Source organism: Natator depressus, chromosome 1, assembly GCF_965152275.1.
Source record: "Natator depressus isolate rNatDep1 chromosome 1, rNatDep2.hap1, whole genome shotgun sequence".
In the NCBI taxonomy this organism is placed as follows: domain Eukaryota; kingdom Metazoa; phylum Chordata; order Testudines; family Cheloniidae; genus Natator; species Natator depressus.
In genome coordinates, this window is record NC_134234.1 from 29,024,019 (window position 1) to 29,039,985 (window position 15,967).

Consider the following 15,967-nt stretch of genomic DNA (forward strand, 5'->3'; position numbering starts at 1 on the left):
GGCCCTGCTTGGAGGCCCCCCTGAAAACTGCTTGAGGACCTCTAGGGGGCCCCAGACCCCTGGTTGAGAACCACTGCGCTAGATTTTCAGTCAGATGACTGAAAAATTCATAGCCATTAACCTATTCTGCAGAGGAATGTCCGTGCCAGTGGAAGAAGTTAGTTTATTAGTTACTCCTGTCTAGAAACTGAAGCAGTTGTTGCAGACTGGCAGGCGTAGCAGTGTTGACATTGTATGGCAATATGAATGGTTCTGCATGAGTACTGTATACCCCTGACTAGTAAAAAAAATTTTCCTGCACCACTGCAGTATTGAGAGTCGCATACTGTCCTATTTACACATCTTTACAGCTGATGCCAATTCTTCATACCACCAGTCTTCCTTTTTTAGTGCTCTTGAAAGTGATACCTCAGGTAGCTGCTTTCTAAGGACAGTGATTGACCCATACAATCTGTATAGGTAAATGGAAAACTTAATTTTTCAGTAATCTTTGGGAAAAGCTGGGCAGTGACTATGTGGATTGGAGACTTAAGTCAGTTGTAGGTCAGTTCTTTCCCAATCGTGAGGACGTGTGGGTAACTCCCCTAGACTCTGTTAGATGTGTGACTTCTAAAATAGCTAATAGTAATTCAGAACACACAATCTCTGATTCCACTGGAATCAGAATCTCCATATTCTTAAAGGTTTATGACATTGTGCACTTGGCTAGAGGAGTAAGTATTCCAGGAGACTGGCTGTCGTGGTTATAGAGTCTCAGCTTTCTATCTGAGTCACAGGCATCTGATGAAGTGAGCTGTAGCTCACGAAAGCTTATGCTCAAATAAATTGGTTAGTCTCTAAGGTGCCACTCGTACTCCTTTTCTTTTTACAGGCACAAATGAAAGAGGAGATTTTAACTCCATTGGGAGAAATGGAAGAAATAAGTAAACTGAAGCCAGGCTGCTCTTAATGTTTCTCTCTGGGCTTTCCTTTCAGCTAGAGAAACTCAAGAAAGAGTGTAAGTCCAAAAAGTCTTGTGCTGATGAAACACGAGACAGCCGGAGTGGAGTTAGTGAGGTGAAAGTAACAACCACTGTGACAACCAGGGGAAAGGATGCTGGCCCCATCAAAGTGAAACCTGGAGAGAAAAGCCGGAAAAACCTTCAGTTGTTGCGGGACATGCAGAGTATACAGACTTCGCTTCAGAAAGATGACATCAACTGGGACTACTGATTTCTGTACCGGTCAATAGTTTCCTTAAACTCCACCAGTCTGAACTTTACTTCTCACATTTCAGGTCTAAAAGAGATGCCTTTCCTACTGTGTGAAAGAGACTACTGTATACGAAGTGCACTTTTTAAATGTAAACCCCCCATTTTGCATCTGTAGTTCTGATTTTATTATGGTTCTAATCCATGCACAACACAGATAGGAGAAAGCAAGCCTCATTTCTACTGTATCTAACTACTGAGTTACATGCAACCCTCCATTATCTCCCCCTTTGTCAGCTATACCCTTCCTTCCAGCTTCCTTCTGCCATGCCTGCTGCAGGATGTTTTATTTCATTGTTCACAGGGGTGGCTTGTCTAAAAGGTATGTGTGGTTTCACAACTCTCTTCCTGTTGAATTCTTCTGTACGGGGCTGCTTAAAGGCCCATCACCATTCGAAAATGAAGCTTTAGCCACAAGTCTAAAAGGTGTTAGCAGTTGCTGGATGTATGTACAGTAGCTGTCAGCACAGCCTTTGAGAACATAAGAAAAAGCAGGAGAACCTCATAAGTGTTTTGTTTAACTATCCAGTTCCTGGTCTGCTGTCTTCCATTAGCCAATATTAATTGCAGTGGACACTTCAACTCACAAAGAAGCAACAAAGTAATTATCTTTGGACTAGTTTTTCTTACCAATTGACTCATTTAATAGTAATGAATAGAGAAATGCGCCTTCAGGATACTTTTTCACTTAAGTGTGATGTGGAACATTGGGATAAAATCTATCATTTACTAGTGCACTTTGGCTGGAGCAGTAAAGCATGGACATTTTTAATTTGAAAGTGCCTCAATCATGCCATTCAATGCTGGCAGCTTGCTTAATTTTAACTTGAAATATTATTCACTTTGACTTGGATATCTGCTTTTGTAATGGTGCAGGTATAAGTGCTAAATGACTTGCACACCTCAGTGAATGTTATTTATTATATTAATAATGTAAAGAATTTCATAGTAATGGTGTGTACAGAAGACAGACTCAAATTACCTGTGTCTATAAAGTTTTATGATTGGAAACCAATAAAATTAACTTGCAAATTTGAGCGAGGCAAGTTGAAATTTCTCTTTACTAATTATCTAGCTGTGCCTTTTTTACTCCTTGTAAGACTGATACAATTTACTCTTTGAATTGAATATCAGACTGTTTAAAAAAATCCTGCCCCACTAAAACTCACCTCAAGCACTGCCTGAGCAAAGGTGTTAGGGGGCACTAGTAGAGAGGAAGGATAGGTAAGTAGTGAAGATGGGAGCCTGGCACTTGGAAGACCTGGGTTAAATTTCCTGCTCTGCCACAGGTATCCTTTGTAACCTCAGGCAACTCCTTCACTCTCAGTGCTTCAGTTTCCCTACCTCCGAGAGGTATTGGGAGTCTACATATATTAACACTGTGAGGTGCTCATGTTAAATATTTGCCAGCTCAAAATTATTTGAGATAATGGAAGAATTACTACTCACAGCTAAATGGAAAAAATCAGCCCAGAGATTGTTACTGGGACAGTAGCCAAAGGAAAACACTCCCTTTGAGCAGGAAGTTGCTCTGGTCGTATGCAAAGCAATTATGTTACAATAATTCTACAACTACAAAGCTTGAATCTCATCAGCAAAACCCCTTTGCTTACTGAGAATGCCATATATACTTCTCATCTCCTCCACTGTACTTTGACTTCTGAAATTGTTACTTTTCAGTGATATGACTGACATGTCAACATTCAGTTCTTTTGTTTTATAACGAACAAATACTGTTGGGAGCGAGAGCAGGGCCCCAGGAGAAAAACTACAGTCACTTAACACTTAGTATTAACCTTCAGGAAACAACAATGCATACCTAGTGAAACTGCCAAAGTGAGAGTAAAGAGGTGAATGACTATTCCATAGAGGTTCTTATACTGCACTGTAGTATCTGAGAACCTAAGACAGACCCATTTTATATAGTGATGGAATCTGAGGACAGGCCAACAGTGTGTGTCTCTCTCTCGTGAACTTAAAGCAAGCTGTACACTCCCCATACATCATATGGTGCAAAGAATCAGTACAGCCTGATTTAAAAAAAAAAAGTCTCATTAAGGATCATGTTACCCGAACTAACATTCAGTGATGTTTACACTTCATCTTAATGCTAGGCCATCCACAAGAGAGAAGACTTCAGCCTAATGGATTGACATAGCTGCAGAAGAGGGAGGCACACAGTAAAACACAAGTAGCTTTCCAAAGGAAATGACACTGCCTTAGAGGCAATATACGTATGCTGACTGCACAATATCTGCCAAACTACTCTGATCAAGCTGTGTTAGTCTGTATCTGCAAAAAGAACAGGAGTACTTGTGGCATCTTAGAGACTAACAAATTTATTTAAGCATAAGCTTTCGTGGGCTACAGCCCACTTCATCAGATGCATAGAATGGAACATATAGTAAGAAGATATATATACATACAGAGCACATGAAAAGGTGGAAGTTGTCATACCAACTCTAAGAGGCTAATTAATTAAGATGAGCTATTATCAGCAGGAGGAAAAAAAAACTTGTTGTGATAATCAAGATGGCCCATTTCAGACAGTTGACAAGAAGGTGTGAGAATACTTAACATGGGGAAATAGATTCAATTTGGGTAATGATCCAGCCACTCCCAGTGTCTATTCAAGCCCAAGTTAATGGTATCTAGTTTGCAAATTAATTCCAGTTCAGCAGTTTCTCACTGGAGTCTGTTTTTGAAGCTTTTCTGTTGCAAAATTGCCACCTTTAAGTCTGGTGCTGTTAAATTCCAATTTATTCATGATGACAACAGCACCTCCTTTGTCAGCCTTTTTGATTATGATGTCAGAGTTGTTCCTGAGGCTGTTGATGGCATTGTGTTCAGCACGGCTGAGGTTATGGGGCAAGTAATGCTGCTTTTCCACAATTTCAGCCTGTGCAGGTCGATGGAAGCACTCTATGTAGAAGTCCAGTGTGTTGTTTCAACCTTCAGCAGGTCGAACTGCTGAACTGGAATTAATTTGTAAACTAGATACTATTAACTTGGACTTGACTAGAGGCTGGGAGTGGCTGGGTCATTACCAAAACTGAATCTCTTTCTCATGTTAAAGATCCTCACACCTTCTTGTCAACTGTCTGAAATAGGCCATCTTGATTATCACTACAAAAGTTTTTTCTCCTGCTGATAAAAGCTCATCTTAATTAATTAGCCTCTTAGAGTTGGTATGACAACTTCCACCTTTTCATGTGCTCTGTATGTGTATATATATCTTCTTACTATATGTTCCATTTTATGCATCTGATGAAGTGGGCTAAAGCCCATGAAAGCTTATGCTTAAATAAATTTGTTAGTCTCTAAGATGCCACAAATACTCCTGTTCTTTTTACTCTGATCAAAACATACAGCTGCATATGGAAATGAGATCCAGAGGCAAAGCTAAAAAGCCCTCATAAATAGGTTGACTTTTGCTACACCCCCAACCTCCTCATTTAAGTGCATATGCATGTATTTGGAAAGACACGATTAAAATGAAAAAAATCAGTTCAACAAAAGTAATCACCAGAAAATTGACTGTTTTCACCCTGATTTCTACAATAAAGTTATTAACATTGATTTTGGACAAAGTTTAATTGATCATTGTGCTGATGACAATGATTCTTTGTTCTAAGTCCACTGTATTCTCTTCTCTGACAGTGTAAAAAGTTATTAAGCTAGTGCTGAAATATGCTAGCAGGCTACACAACTCCATCAACTGACGGCTACTTTTACATGGCGATTGTAACACATGCAGAAAGCTTTCTTTGGTCGATACGCTTACTGTCAACAGAAGAGAAGTAAAACAGTCAGTTTGAATTTTAAGCACATCATCGTGATCCCATACTGAAATACGGAAATAACTATTTACACTTACCTAAGCAAAATTAAATTGAGTTGATCCCAGCAAGTGTTGCACTTGCCCTGTTTTATATCATTTACTTTGCCAGCTCTTGCATCTGAGGCGCACACACACACAAAAAAAAAAATGCAGAAACTATGGGGATCTGTTTCCCACCCCCTCAGTAATTAACATCTGCTTCATAGTACTGAACTGGGTGAAAATAAGTGACGATTCCAGATGAGGGGGATGGAGATAAACTTGGTCCCAAAAAGGACAAGCTGAGGGATACGAGGGGCTCATCCACTACCATGTCCTACAGGTAGAAGCTGCCCTTCCTGTAAATAAGGCATCATTTTGCAGTATTGGGTATATACCTAAAAAACAAGTCTGTTTCTTTTAAGTTCCACCTCCATGACAGAAGTAAAGTCACAGAACTTGGCCTAGCTTCCTCTGATGTATATCAGTGATTGGTTCTTTCCTATCTATCTAAATAGTAAAAAGCATTCTATTATTCAGGTCCTGTCAGCATCTGTCTTTCAGTGACACGTTGGCAAAACAATTCAACTGATAGTTATATGTATATTGACATTGATAAGTCAAACTATTCAATGGCTATATTCTAAACGTTTGAGTCAGATATGAATTCTGCAGACTGATTTCTTACTTCAGTCTCTTTTCGTTTCTTTTCAGCAAGGTGGAGAATTTTCATTGTCCTCCTCCTCTGTAGATACTTTGCTTACAGAATACTTCCTTCCAAGCAATAGTTGCTCATTCAAAGCAAAATAATTTCTAACAGCTAAGTCAGTGAGAGCTCTAGGTTTTGTTTTTAGATGACGAGTGCAATTAGTTTTAGCATCATCTAGCCACCAAGATAATTGCATAGGGGTCTGCCCTTTTTTTAGCTTAAGCTTCCTCTAGTGCTACAGTACTAATAAATTACCCTGGAGAGAAATGTAATAAATAAGGTGGTTGATGTCTCCAAGACACCAGGAGCTAAATTCAAAGGGTTTCCTATTAGAGCTGCCCTTTTAAGGTGGTCCTGGGAAATACTTAATAGAAGTCCATATTATACAACTGTTTGTACAGGAGTGACACACTGTGCAGGAGAGCCAGCTCTTTCTGAGGATGAGGTTGATCGGTTGGTAATCTCTCTCTGGAGCTCCTCTACTTTCTTCTGCAACTCAGCCCGTTTGGCAAGAAGTTCCTTGTATCGACTGTGGACAGGCTCCTGCAATGCAAAGGAACGTGCAGCTGAGTGACAATAAAAGGCTGCACAGGCCAAGCCTGCTAAACCACTAGATGTCATTACTGCCTCAGTTGCTGCTCTTTGTCCATTTTTTAGTTTGTAGGGTATAAGGGTTATGCCATCCTCTCCTGTTACCCACAGCGCATAAGCAAATTAATTAGCTGTTCTGACTTCCACATACCTTGCCACTTTTCTGTCACCGGCACTCTCACAGCCTGCTAGTTCCAGAGCCCTGATGCTTCTTGGCCTCAGTGGCTGTATTTTATTTACAAAGCTGATTTGGGAATGAGACAAACTAGCAGGGTAATAACATAAACATTGTGAATTGTAAAAGCTGAGACCTGCAGATCTCTCAGTCACCTCTCCCCTTGGCATCTCAATGCTGCTGATAATTAATTCAGTAGATGTCGAATAAGGGCACTTTGGAGATTCTTCTAAGTATCTCTAACTTGTCCTAAATGCTTAAAAACACTGCTTCTGATTTCTAGTGACCAAGATTTTCAGAAGTGAATGCATAAAGTTAGGCCCCAAAGTCTCTCTTTACGCATCTAGGGCAAACATTTCCAAAGTGCCTCAGTGATTTGCGAGACTAAGTCCCACTGACGTTCAATGAGGCTTGGGTGCCTGAGTCCCTCCAGTAAGCGGGACCTTATGCTTTTGAAAATGCTATGCCCGCTCAAGTGATTTGATTTCTCAAAGTGCTGAGCGCCTACAGCTCCCAGGGATTTCCAGTCCACTTACCTGGGAGTCTAAAGTCAGACACCCAGTTTTTAAAATCCTGGCTGATATTTTTAAAACTAAAGTTAGGCACCCAGTTCAATTACACACGTTGCAGGTACATTGCTTGCAATTAGGTTTTGTTTTTAAATTTAAGCTGTGGCAGCTTGGGCTTGGAAAGTACTGCAGCTCCCAGGTGCCAAGGTGACTGGTTCCTTAGGAACATCAGAGACAAGATTTTTGAGACACACAGTATTTTAGAAACAAAATGGTCACCTGTGGTTTCATCCTTGGATTCCATCTGATGTAATATCCCACCCAAAGCTCCAGGTGGCGCATGCTGGCCACAGGATACAAGACATGGTTGGAGTAGCACACATACAAGGGATTAGTGAAGTCTTCAAGTTGGCTATTGATGTAAGACCACAATGACAGTGTCTTTTTTGGAAGGTTCTTTAAGGAAAAAAATAAAACCTGTTTTACATACCCAGCCATATGAACACTAGTATTTATCTGCACAGTTTTGACTATTTATACCAGCATATACATATGTTTACTATTAATAAAAATCTGGCTGCCTTTTCATAACTAAAAAAAATACATTGTATGCTTTTTTCTAGACTATAAACACATGGAGGCAGGCATATACACACTGTGGCATGCAAACATCCCTTATTCCCAACTCAACCTGCAACACAATCAAGGGAATCATCATTGGCACAAAAAGGGGAAGGCTGCCTGGAGAGGAGATGGGGTTTTCTGAAGCTGGAATGACAAATATTCAAGCCCCATGTACACTGGGAAAACTGGGACACACAATTCACCAGCAATGTGGTTTTAATAGTGATTTTGACCACTGTGTTGTCAAATTCAGCTCAGTGCACATCTATGCAACACAGTGATTAAACACCATAGTCCTGACTAGACTACAACCTCCACTGTTGCCATCCCCAGGGGAGAATTACAGATGCCATTTTCCCTAGTGTAGATGCAGCCTTTGTGTAATTAAATGGTGCTTCCAGCAAGTGGAGACTGAGCGAGCGCCATTCATTTTCCTTTTGATTTCAGGTTGGGGTTGTACATGTAACGTTGGCTTAGTGTTTTAAGTCATGCAAATGTACTCAACATTCCTCCACTTGCACTTTGGGTCTTGTAACTGCTTTAAGCTCCGCCAAGGTAGGCCAGGCTAGAGTACAGAACTATCCGATGTAACAAGCTACAGCCACATTCCTCCTAGTAGCTGGCAGTTCCATTCTCTCCAGGGAAAAGGGCACACCTGGCACCCTGTTACTGCCATATGGTCTGCTGGATGTGACACGGTAGGACTGTGCACACATTTTAGTTTATACAATCAGCTCGCTTTCTAGTATTCCTGGGCAGGGAGTTGAAAGTATGATTTTATCTGAACTTTAGATAAACATCTCCTAGGCAACTGATAGCTGTTAAGACACAGGCTAATGGTTGAAGGTGCCTTTAGAGATTCTGAATACGCTGAAATGTACACAAGTCTGAAGTACAGAAATTAGGCTCTGAGTAGTTTACACCAGTTTACAGGGGGAAAGAATCCTGAATGCCAGCGTTCAGCTGGAAGACCTGTTAGGGCCAAAACTTGCTCCCACTGGAGTCACTGGGAATGGGAACAATGCCATCAGCATCATTCACCCATTTTAGGAACATTGAGGAATTGCATTCATCTTGGAAAGAGGTGAGCCCTTACCTCCTTCACCCTCTGCTGCTCACTGCTACACAGGAAAGTCCCAAACAAACAGCTGTACAGGTGGTCCAGAATGATCATCAGGAAACAGTCATTGAATTCAAATGCGGTAGGAAACTTCAAACACAACCAGGAAGATTGCGTGTTTATTTTTGTTAGTACATTGCTTGTTGCTAATAAACACACATACCACTATAGCAGTCAATTGTGTTAGTTAATGAGCGGAATATACCCCCTATGCATTTCTAGTTTAGGGTTTGTTTGTGTTATTTGGCTGCCTCTGTCTCCAAAATCATATTACTACTTTCTGAGAACAAACGTTTTGCTCAAAAATCTGCTTTACATGTGCAGTAAGGAATTCTGAGCAAAAGCCAGAGCCCTGAAGAGTCTGATCACGGTATTTATATACACCCAGAGCTGCTTAAACTGGAGCTTGCACTTTATGCAGGTCTCTAATGCCAGAACTTTAATGAGGTTATGAACAAAAGGGTGCCGCAGATATAAAATAAACAAACTCTAAGTAGAAGTGAAAGCTCTATCTATTTAAATGGAAACAATTCACGCATCCAATTGAAAGTTTTCCATGAGGCTGCAGCAGAAGGCCATGAAACCAGTTCACATGTTGGGAATAGGTCGTGGGAACCTAGAAATTGCCATCACATGCAAGGCCTTAACTTTGGCTGAAGCCTCTAGGTGTACTGTAATACACATGTATAACAACAATCTGAGCTGCTTGCAAAACAGATACAAAACTTCACTACATTTTTCCCCCTTTTGTTTTAAAAATAGTTTTTCAAAATTTAATCAGAACTTTTCTGAATATTGAATAATTCTGACTCGCTCTATAGAGGGTGGAAAACCTGGGGGGGGGGGGGGAAGTTGTGAAAACTGTAACCCCATTTTTTTTCGAGTCAGGGCAGAGCTATGCAGTAAGGAAGGTGGGCCAGATCTGGAGTTGTGTTCGAGCGTGATATGGTATATGTGTGGGTGGGTGGGGGTGCAGTCAGAGCAGGGTCAGGGGACAGAGAAGTGTGAGGGTGGGGTGGTTTGAAACGGTGTGGTGCGGGAAACACAAGGGAACAGCAGGAAATCTTGTTCTGTACCCCTTACCATCCTGTCCTCCCTGGCTTCTGAGCCCTATTCCCAAGGCTAGATGATATAACGGGTCTTTTCCATCTCTGATGCCTATGAGTCTACGTCATCGGCTGCCATTCAGTCCATCCCAAACACCTACTCCTCCCAAGGAACTTGATGAGAGAAGGATTAAGATGGCCACTGAGAAGGATGCTTTGGCAACATCCAAGAAAGGGACATGCTGCCACCTCTCCTGTTTGGCAACTGAAAAGTACCATCTAAAATGGCACCCCTGTTCACCATTTTTATCATAGGTCGTTTTTTTCAATGGTGTCTAGGCACCTTTGTCAAAAGGATAAAAATACAACCTACAGGCCCTGGCGCAGAGGCCAAGTGCAGAGTGGACACAGCGGCATGGCTCTCACTCTAAGCCCCTGGAGATGTTCCCTCCAGAGCAGAGGAAATTTAAGTGGCCCTGCTCGTACAGTACCTGGTCTGTGGGTAAAGGAGACTCCAGTGCATAATCGTGCACAATTTAGGAGCAATGCATTCACTTTTGGAACATGTTAAAGTGAAACAAAACCCAGCTGTCTTCAATCCCGTCTCCTCTCACACAATTAATGCCACTCGGGGAAAATAAAATTTTCAAAAGCCACAAAATGACTAAGGAGCCTAATTCCGATTTTCAAAAGTGTCTCAGTCACTTAGGATCCTAAATCCCATACGGATTAAATGACAGTTAGACTCCTAACTCACTTAGTCACTTTTGACAATTGTACCCAAACAAAAACAGAAAAGAACAAAAAAGCCACACAGAGGATGCTGTATTTTAATTTCAAAGTTGAACCGCAAGATTACTGGCCAGACACACCCATCTAAGTCCTGCATAAAGCATGTTTGCAGCTTAGAAATTTACCTGTCTTGTCATTTGCCAGACACAATCAATGAACTGGAGAAATACGGGAGATCTGTCTGCATCTGCATGATTCTTATCTCCATGGCCAACTCTCTGATGCAAAACAAAAAAAGAACATGAACTAATACAGTGCTTCACAAAAATAGCTTGGATTCTGTGTACCTGGGGTACCAGTGCAGCAGCCCGCAATAGCTATAAGATAGTCTACAAGTGTCCTGATTTTGCTGTGTTTATATTAGTAAGTGCAGAAGTTCTGGACAGCTAGTCCTCTAGTATTTGAAGTGAGATCATTTCTGAGGGACATATTAAGTGCACTTAAGAAAGAACTAAAAACAAAAGTGATCTGAATAGAAGCTCCAGATGTTATTCTGACATGGATTTCATTTAACAGCTAGAGTTCAAAAGACTAGAAAAAGTTTAAACTTTTGTTCCTTTCAATTATATATATCATCATCCTCCTCTTCAATCAGTAGTACAATATAATGGAGCCAAGCGTTACACAGAAACACAGTCCCTAATGATAATTATAACATAGCACTTCCTAGCTGCCAAGCCCCGTACAAACACTAGCTCATCCTCACCACCCCATGAGAGGTAGTTATGAAAGTGCCCCTAAGAAGTAGGCCTCTGACACTGACCTGGATGCATGGCCTTGGGCAAATCACTTAAGGTCCCAATTCAGCAAAGCACTGAAGCCATAGAGGTCGTAGAAGACTTTTTAAATTAAAGGCTGGGGGAAGGCTGAGAGGTGCGGAGGACCACACGGTCTGGACGGAGACATCCATTAGGGGAGGATTTATTAGAGGGGATAATCTATATCCTACTAAAGAGGAGAGGATAGAAATTGATAAAGTACATGTAGGAAGTCCAGAGAAAATTCAGATGAAAAAGAGTCCCATTCAGTTACATCACATGAAGGCACACAATTGTACCCAACTTAATATTGACAACTTTTTATAAGTGCTTGGATACAAATGCTGATGTCTAAATCCTAAAATGGGTGAACTTGAGTGCCTGGTATTAAATGAGTATATTGATATAATAGCCCTCTCAGAAACTTGGTGGAACGATAATCAATGGGACACAGTAATACCAGGGTACAAAATATATAGGAATGACAGAATAGGTCTATGAATGGTGTGGCGAGAGTGAACAGAGAAGTGTTATTTACCCCTTCATACAACACAAGAACAATTAACAGGCCGCAGGTTTAAAACAAACAAAAGGAAGTACTTCTTCATACAATGCACAGCAAACCTATGGAACTCATTGCCAGGAGATATTGTGAAGGCCAAAAGTGGATAGCTGTGTTCAAAAAAAGAACTAGATAAGTTCAATGGCTATTAGCCAAGATGGTCAGGGACACAACCCCATGCTCCGGTTGTCCCTAAACCTCCGTTTGCCAGAAGCTGGGGCTGGACGACGAGATGGATAACTCAATAACTGCCCTGTTCTGTTCATTCCTTCTGGAGCACCTGACATTAGCCATTGCTGGAAGACGGGATAGTGGGCCAGATAGACCGTTGGTCTGACCCAGAATAGCCACTCTTCTGGTCTTAAGCATGTAGGTAATAATAATACCTCTCTCTTATAGAATACTTTTCATATATAGATCTCAAAGTGCTTTACAGAGAAGATCAGCATTGTTATCTCCCTTTTATAGATGGGACTAATCATCTCCTTACAGTTTAAGCACATGGTTTACTGTTTTGCTGGATTGGGCCCTCAATCACTCAACTACCTCAGTTTCCCCACATGTAAAACGGGGGATAACATCACAAGTATGCAGATGGGAAAACTGTTAAGTGACCACCCAAGATCACATAATGAAATCAGTGCCACAGGTAAGTATTAGATACAGTATTAGATCAGATAACATTAACCAACATCAACTGACTGCAGTCTAAGGACAATGAGCAAAAATCAACAAGTGAGCTGTAGCTCATGAAAAATTATGCTCAAATAAATTTGTTAGTCTCTAAAGTGCCACAAGTACTCCTGTTCTTTTTGCGGATACAGACTAACACGGCTGCTACTCTGAAACCTGAAGGATATAATGCTTTTCAGTGGCATTCATCTTTACTCTGAGCTCAGCTCTGATCAAGTAACATTGATTAAAGGAACATATATAGACCTTTTGCCTATGTCACTAATCCAGTGAGATGCTCTTCATTCAACACCTAGCAACTGAATCCGCTCAAAAGGCTATTGACTCACCAGCTGAAATCTGTGCCCAAAGCTCAGCCATTCCTTCTCCACAAGCACCTCGAACCCCCTTATTGTTCGATAGTAGCCATCGAGAATGAGCATGGACAGAGAAGTGAGCTGAGCTGTTCGGTCCCAGCCGTCGCTGCAGTGCACAACCACGGAGGTTTTCCCCGACTCCACCTTATCAGCAATCCGAAGGGCGCCGGCAAGAATTAGCTGAAACACAGACAGGGCACTAGTGAAGTTTCTCCATAGAATATGAACTACAAGTGGAGAATTGCCTGTGACACCACTAGACAAGACAAGGGCCATGTCTAGGGACTTTTGGAATCAGGCCCAAGGGCCATGTCAACACTTTTGGAATCAGGCCCAAGCTTCACAATTATAACTGAGACAGGGGCTTGGTTACAGGGTGGTTATGCCCTAGTCAGGTTACAAGTTGTAGGGTAGACATGACTCTGGAAGTGCCCCAGTAGACAGATGAAATACTTGGACAGTCCAGGATTTAAACCCAGTTCCCTGGACACAATTAAATCCCATCTATGCTAAAATTTTAATCCTGTTTTAACCATGTCAGGGAACAGCGCTGCTGTAACCAAGTCCCTTGTCTTGGCTACAGCAGTAGTGTACATGGGAAACCTAAATTGGTTATTGTCATAAATAGAAAGGGAAGGGTAAACCCCTTTAAAATCCCTCCTGGCCAGAGGAAATCTCCTCTCACCTGTAAAGGGTTAAGAAGCTAAAGGTAACCTCGCTGGCACCTGACCAAAATGACCAATGAGGAGACAAGATACTTTCAAAAGCTGGTAGGAGGGAGAGAAACAAAGGGTTTGTGTGTCTGTCTACATTTTGTCTTTGCCGGGGATAGACCAGGAATGAAGCCTTAGAACTTTTAGTAAGTAGTCTAGCTACGTATGTGTTAGATTATGATTTCTTTAAATGGCTGAGAAAAGAATTGTGCTGAATAGAATAACTATTTCTGTCTGTGTATCTTTTTTGTAACTTAAGGGTTTTGCCTAGAGGGGTTCTCTATGTTTTGAATCTAATTACCCTGTAAGGTATTTACCATCCTGATTTTACAGGGGGGATTTCTTATTTCTAATTCTATTTTTATTAAAAGTCTTCTTGTAAGAAAACTGAATGCTTTTTCATTGTTCTCAGATCCAGGGGTTTGGGTCTGTGGTCACCTATGCAAATTGGTGAGGCTTTTTATCCAACATTTCCCAGGAAAGGGAGGGTGCAAGTGTTGGGAGGATTGTTCATTGTTCTTAAGATCCAAGGGTCTGGGTCTGTAGTCACCTAGGCAAATTGGTGAGGCTTTTTACCAAACCTTGTCCAGGAAGTAGGGTGCAAGGTTTTGGGAAGTATTTTGGGGGGAAAGACGTGTCCAAACAGCTCTTCCCCAGTAACCAGTATTTGTTTGGTGGTGGTAGCGGCCAATCCAAGGACAAAAGGGTGGAATATTTTGTACCTTGGGGAAGTTTTGACCTAAGCTGGTAAAGATAAGCTTAGGAGGTTTTTCATGCAGGTCCCCACATCTGTACCCTAGAGTTCAGAGTGGGGGAGGAACCTTGACAGTTATATTTTCCCATAGGAAGAAACTGTCAAGCCTGCTTTTCCAAGAACAGATCTGTACTATCCTTTTTTCCTGTAAATGCATAATTTCAGGGAGTTGACCTTTATGTGCTAACCCTGCAAATACAGGTAATCTAATTTTGTCAGATGAGTGAGACTTGGGGCTTGTGTACATAGGGAAATTGGCTGGTATAGCTGTAGAGGAAAAATTATTCCCACTGTAGCTAAACTGGTCAATTTCCCCATGTAGACAAGCCCTTGTTCCAAGTGTTAGTGCAGGGGTGAGCAAACTACGGCTTGCGAGCCAGATCTGGCCCCTCGGGGCTTTGGATGCGGCCTGTGGGATTGCCACCGCCGCGGGCTCCGCACTGCTCCAGGACGCGGCCACACCACGTCGCTGCAGCCCCTGGGGGTGGGGGTAGGGCGGCAGAGAGCTCCGCACGCTGCTCTTGCCTGTGGGTACCTCTCCCAAAGCTCCCATTGGCCAGGAATGGGTTACCGTGGCTAATGCGAGCTTCGGGGGAGGTACCCACAGGCGAGGGAAACAGTGAAGCCCTCCCCGCCCCCCCGACTCCCAGGGCCGGCGCGGGGACGTGGTGCCAGCCGCTTCCCAGAGTGGTGCGGTGCGGCGCGGCACCGGGGCAAGCATGCAGGGATCCCATCCTGGCCCCGGTGCATGCTGCTGCCACCCTGGAGCCGCTCTAGGTAAGTGGTGCTGGGCCGGAGCCTGAACCCCTCCTGCACACCGCACCCCAACTCCCTGCCCTGAGCCCCCTGCCGCCTCCTGCACCCCAACCCCCTGCCTGAGCCCCCTCCTGCACCCCGCACCCTTCCTGCACCCTAACCCCTTTCCATGAGCCCCCTCATATGCCCCGCACCCCTCCTCTGCCCCAACCCCTTGCCCTGAGCCCCTTCCTGCACACCGCACCCCCTTCCACACCCCGCACTCCACCCCCGCACCTCAGCCCCTTGCCCCGGCCCTGCAAGCAATTTCCCCACCCAGATGTGGCCCTCGGGCCAAAAAGTTTGCCCACCCTTGTGTTAGTGCATTAGACATTTTTACATTAATAGGTTATTCACCCCCCAAAATTTCTATCTATAAACACACGCACCCATAGAATACTGATTTACTTTGGCTAAATATGTTCTGCCAACTGAACAGCTGACATCAAACTATTCAGCTGTAAGGAACAGTGCAGGACAAACAACATAGTGTACTACTCTTCCCAAAGATTTGGCTTGCTACCTCCTACTTTTAGACTTGAAACTACTGGCTTTCCCTGGGAAAAACTGTGTAGTATGTACTCACATACCAAGTTTACATTCTGGAGAGGAAAAACCCTTGCTGATTTTCAGTGAAACAACAACATAGGATAAAAATCGTAGGCCAAATCTAGCAAAAATCTATGTTAATGTGGCAGCT

General features: G+C 42.6%; 2 protein-coding genes across 6 annotated transcripts in view; one reads left to right on the top strand and one right to left on the bottom strand.

Moving 5' to 3' along the window:
• CEP57 (centrosomal protein 57) overlaps positions 1–2,231 on the top strand; it is a 28,186-nt gene extending 25,955 nt beyond the window's left edge. The window contains exon 11 of one of the 2 annotated variants that reach the window (XM_074956947.1): positions 872–972. In XM_074956947.1, the coding sequence (XP_074813048.1) occupies positions 872–949 (78 nt within the window). In that variant the 3' untranslated portion in view covers positions 950–972. The other variant, XM_074956940.1, reaches the window with a different exon arrangement.
• Positions 2,232–4,535: 2,304 nt separating this feature from the next.
• Positions 4,536–15,967, bottom strand: part of MTMR2 (myotubularin related protein 2) — an 81,354-nt gene continuing 69,922 nt past the window's right edge. For all 4 annotated transcript variants that reach the window (XM_074957000.1, XM_074956984.1, XM_074957002.1 and 1 more), the window contains 5 exons: positions 12,979–13,185; positions 10,762–10,854; positions 8,775–8,888; positions 7,334–7,510; positions 4,536–6,322 (listed from right to left, as the gene is read on the bottom strand). In XM_074957000.1, the coding sequence (XP_074813101.1) occupies positions 6,161–6,322; positions 7,334–7,510; positions 8,775–8,888; positions 10,762–10,854; positions 12,979–13,185 (753 nt within the window). In that variant the 3' untranslated portion in view covers positions 4,536–6,160. The remainder of the gene's footprint in view (positions 6,323–7,333; positions 7,511–8,774; positions 8,889–10,761; positions 10,855–12,978; positions 13,186–15,967) is intronic.